The following is a 4635-nucleotide window of genomic DNA, read 5'->3' as shown; positions in this document are numbered from 1 at the left end:
CTGTCTGAGTCACGCCCTGTGAAACCACCTCCGCTTTGTTCCTGTTGGAGCCGAAACACACTCACACACTGACGGTACTGTGTGGTGCTGTAGCGGGGTAGTTGTGTGAAGCATCAGACCCTGCATACTGTTGGAGAACTCCCCGGCTCTCGTGTCTCTCTGTCCTTTGGCAGCCTGCTGTTGCGAAACAAGGCGCTCAGTGTAACAAAGAGCAGCATGAAAAACACAAACATGCCAGCAGGCAGCATTCCTCCGACTCAGCCCTCTGCTGTCTGGAGTGTTTACCCTCTGCACACACTCCTCACAGCCAGGAGAGAGGAACTGCAAGGTCAAACACGTCTTCAAAGCTGCAACAATCAATATCATCACTCTAAAAATAGTGTGAATGACAGAATAAAAAAGTGCTGCTGGTAATGAGGCTCCTGAGCTCTAACTTTCTCCAGGTTCAGCCGTTCACTCATCCTTACCTGCAGACTGCAGAGAGCAGCAGAAGAGTGGAAACACATGGAAAATACAGCGGAGCATGAAACAGCACTACAGTAACAAAAACCAAAAAATAATAATAAAGAATCATTCCAGTCCTTACCTTCACTGTCTGCAGTAAAGATGAATTCTCAATTCAGCTGATACTGATACTATTGAACTGATACGCATCAAACACAGCAGGTAACTGAAGGCACAGAGAAAAAAACTGAATTCTTCAAGAACCAGTCACAAGAGACTTTCTGTAGGGCCAGTCAAAGAGGAGACCAAGTAACCAAACAAACAAACAAACAAACAAACAAAGCAAGCCAGTAGCTGGAACAGCATTTTCACCCTGATATGTGGGTTTAATGACTGATCAGGTCAGAAACACTCAGTTCCACAGGCGCAGGCTTCTTCACTCTCTGAACTCTGATTTAAAACCAGCCGTTCTGTTTTCATGCTCGTCATGTAGCAATGTGAGAAATGAAGAAGACGTGATGAGAACAAGATGTTCTGCCTGAGAGACACACCCAGTTTCATCGTCATTATCATCATCATCATCTGCAGTAGCAGCAGTAGCAGTAGCAGCAGTAGCAGCAGCAGCAGCAGCAGTAGTAGCAGTAGCAGCAGCAGCAGTAGTAGTAGCAGTAGCAGTAGTAGCAGTAATAGCAGTAGTAGAAGTAGCAGTAGCAGCAGTAGCAGCAGCAGTAGTAGCAGTAGCAGTAATAGCAGTAGTAGAAGTAGCAGTAGCAGCAGTAGCAGCAGCAGTAGTAGCAGTAGCAGTAATAGCAGTAGTAGAAGTAGCAGTAGCAGCAGCAGCAGCAGCAGCAGCAGCAGCAGTAGTAGCAGTAGCAGTAGCAGCAGCAGCAGTAGCAGTAGCAGCAGTAGCAGCAGCAGCAGCAGTAGTAGCAGTAGCAGCAGTAGTAGTAGCAGTAGCAGCAGTAGCAGTAACAGCAGTAGCAGCAGTAGCAGCAGCAGCAGTAGCAGTAGCAGTAGCAGCAGCAGCAGCAGTAGCAGTAGCAGTAGCAGCAGTAGCAGTAGCATAGCAGTAGTAGACGTAGCAGTAGCAGCAGTGGCAGTAGTAGCAGCAGTAGCAGCAGCAGCAGCAGTAGCAGTAGTAGCAGTAGCAGCAGCAGCAGTAGCAGTAGCAGCAGTAGTAGCAGTAGCAGCAGCAGCAGCAGCAGCAGTAGCAGTAGCAGTAGCAGCAGCAGCAGCAGCAGCAGTAGCAGTAGCAGCAGTAGCAGTAATAGCAGTAGTAGAAGTAGCAGTAGCAGCAGTGGCAGTAGTAGCAGCAGTAGCAGCAGCAGCAGCAGTAGCAGTAGTAGCAGTAGCAGCAGTAGCAGCAGCAGCAGTAGCAGTAGCAGCAGTAGCAGCAGTAGCAGTAGTAGCAGTAGCAGTAGCAGCAGCAGCAGCAGCAGTAGCAGTAGCATCAGCAGTAACAGTAGCAGCAGTAGCAGTAATAACAGTAGCAGTAGCAGCAGCAGCAGCAGCAGCAGTAACAGTAGCAGCAGTAGCAGCAGCAGTAGCAGCAGTAGCAGTAGCAGCAGTAGCAGCAGCAGTAGCAGCAGCAGCAGCAGCAGTAACAGCAGCAGCAGTAGCAGCAGCAGCAGTAGCAGCAGTAGCGGTAGCAGCAGTAGTAGCAGTAGCAGTAGCAGCAGTAGCAGTAGCAGCAGCAGTAGCAGCAGTAGCAGTAGTAGCAGCAGCAGTAGCAGCAGTAGCAGTAGTAGCAGTAGCAGCAGCAGTAGCAGCAGTAGCAGCAGCAGTAGCAGCAGTAGCAGTAGTAGCAGTAGCAGCAGCAGGCAGCAGCCGCGCAGCAGCAGTAACAGCAGCAGCAGTAGCACACGCATTAGCAGCAGTAAGCAGTAATAGCAGTATGCAGTAGCGTAGCAGCATAGCGTAGCAGCAGTAGTAGTATTACAGTAGCAGCAGTAGCAGCAGCATTAGCAGCAGCAGCAAGCAGATCAGTAGTAGCAGTAGCAGCAGTAGCAGTAATAGCAGTAGTAGCAGCAGCAGTAGCAGCAGTAACAGTAGCAGTAGTAGCAGTAATAACAGTAGCAGTAGCAGAAGTAGCAGTAGCAGTAGCAGCAGCAGCAGCAGGAGCAGTAACAGTAGCAGCAGCAGCAGCAGTAGCAGTAGTAGCAGTAGCAGCAGCAGTAGCAGCAGCAGCAGTAACAGCAGCAGCAGTAGCAGCAGCAGTAGCAGTAGTAGCAGTAGTAGCAGTAGCAGCAGTAGCATCAGCAGTAGTAACAGTAGCAGCACTAGCAGTAGCAGCAGTAACAGTAATAGCAGTAGCAGCAGTAGTAGTAGCAGTAGCAGCAGTAGCAGTAATAGCAGTAGCAGCAGTAGCATCAGCAGCAGTAGCAGTAACAGTAGCAGCAGCAGCAGCAGTAGCAGTAGTAGCAGAAGTAGCAGTAGCAGCAGCAGTAGCAGCAGCAGCAGTAGCAGTAGTAGCAGTAGTAGCAGTAACAGCAGCAGCAGCAGTAGCAGTAGCAGCAGCAGCAGTAGTAGCAGTAGCAGCAGTAGTAGTAGCAGCAGTAGCAGTAACAGTAGCAGCAGTAGCAGTAGCAGCAGTAGCAGTAGCAGTAGCAGCAGTAGTAGCAGTAGTAGCAGCAGCAGCAGTAGCAGTAGTAGCAGTAGCAGCAGCAGCAGCAGCAGTAACAGCAGCAGCAGTAGTAGCAGTAATAGTAGCAGCAGTAATAGCAGTAGCAGCAGTAGCAGTAGCAGTAGCAGCAGCAGTAGCAGCAGCAGCAGTAGTAGCAGTAGCAGTAATAGCAGTAGCAGCAGTAGCAGTAATAGCAGTAGCAGTAGTAGCAGTAGCAGCAGTAGCAGTAGCAGCAGTAGCAGTAATAGCAGTAGCAGTAGTAGCAGTAGCAGCAGTAGCAGTAATAGCAGTAGCAGTAGTAGCAGTAGCAGCAGTAGCAGTAGCAGTAGTAGCAGTAGCAGTAGCAGCAGTAATAGCAGTAGCAGCAGTAGCAGTAATAGCAGTAGCAGTAGTAGCAGTAGCAGCAGTAGCAGTAGCAGCAGCAGTAGCAGCAGTAGCAGTAGTAGCAGTAATAGCAGTAGCAGCAGTAGCAGTAGCAGCAGTAGTAGCAGTAGCAGTAGCAGCAGTAATAGCAGTAGCAGCAGTAGCAGTAATAGCAGTAGCAGTAGTAGCAGTAGCAGCAGTAGCAGTAATAGCAGTAGCAGTAGTAGCAGTAGCAGCAGTAGCAGTAATAGCAGTAGCAGTAGTAGCAGTAGCAGTAGCAGCAGTAGCAGTAGCAGCAGCAGTAGCAGCAGTAGTAGTAGCAGTAGCAGCAGCAGCAGTAACAGCAGCAGCAGTAGCAGCAGCAGTAGCAGTAGTAGCAGTAGCAGCAGCAGTAGTAGCAGTAGCAGCAGCAGTAGTAGCAGTAGTAGTAGTAGTAGCAGCAGTAGCAGCAGTAGCAGTAGCAGTAGTAGCAGTAGCAGCAGTAGCAGTAGCAGTAGTAGCAGTAGCAGTAGCAGCAGTAATAGCAGTAGCAGCAGTAGCAGTAATAGCAGTAGCAGTAGTAGCAGTAGCAGCAGTAGCAGTAATAGCAGTAGCAGTAGTAGCAGTAGCAGCAGTAGCAGTAGCAGTAGTAGCAGTAGCAGTAGCAGCAGTAATAGCAGTAGCAGCAGTAGCAGTAATAGCAGTAGCAGTAGTAGCAGTAGCAGCAGTAGCAGTAGCAGCAGCAGTAGCAGCAGTAGCAGTAGTAGCAGTAATAGCAGTAGCAGCAGTAGCAGTAGCAGCAGTAGTAGCAGTAGCAGTAGCAGCAGTAATAGCAGTAGCAGCAGTAGCAGTAATAGCAGTAGCAGTAGTAGCAGTAGCAGCAGTAGCAGTAATAGCAGTAGCAGTAGTAGCAGTAGCAGTAGCAGCAGTAGCAGTAGCAGCAGCAGTAGCAGCAGTAGTAGTAGCAGTAGCAGCAGCAGCAGTAACAGCAGCAGCAGTAGCAGCAGCAGTAGCAGTAGTAGCAGTAGCAGCAGCAGTAGTAGCAGTAGCAGCAGCAGTAGTAGCAGTAGTAGTAGTAGTAGCAGCAGTAGCAGCAGTAGCAGTAGTAGCAGTAGTAGTAGCAGCAGTAGCAGTAGCAGTAGTAGCAGTAGCAGTAGTAGCAGTAGTAGTAGTAGTAGCAGCAGTAGCAGTAGCAGCAGCAGCAGTAGTAGCAGTAGTAGTAGTAG

The 4635-nt window shown here is 49.5% G+C and overlaps 2 protein-coding genes across 2 annotated transcripts; both read left to right on the top strand.

Annotated features, from left to right (window-relative positions):
• Nucleotides 1-1039: 1039 nt before the first annotated feature.
• LOC115408805 (uncharacterized protein DDB_G0271670-like) lies at nucleotides 1040-1917 on the top strand (the record flags this gene model as incomplete). The annotated part of the gene is given in 2 exon segments (XM_030119732.1): nucleotides 1040-1541; nucleotides 1544-1917. Coding segments are annotated over 2 exon segments (876 nt in total), but the record flags the coding sequence as incomplete, so codon positions are not given.
• A 697-nt stretch (nucleotides 1918-2614) lies between these two features.
• On the top strand, nucleotides 2615-3895 carry LOC115408804 (uncharacterized protein DDB_G0271670-like; the record flags this gene model as incomplete). The annotated part of the gene is made up of 1 exon (XM_030119731.1): nucleotides 2615-3895. A coding segment is annotated over one exon (1281 nt), but the record flags the coding sequence as incomplete, so codon positions are not given.
• Between the last annotated feature and the right edge of the window lie 740 nt (nucleotides 3896-4635).

The sequence above is a fragment of the Salarias fasciatus genome, chromosome 20 (genome assembly GCF_902148845.1).
Source record: "Salarias fasciatus chromosome 20, fSalaFa1.1, whole genome shotgun sequence".
Lineage (NCBI taxonomy): Eukaryota > Metazoa > Chordata > Actinopteri > Blenniiformes > Blenniidae > Salarias > Salarias fasciatus.
This window is presented reverse-complemented; position numbering and strand designations above follow the sequence as displayed.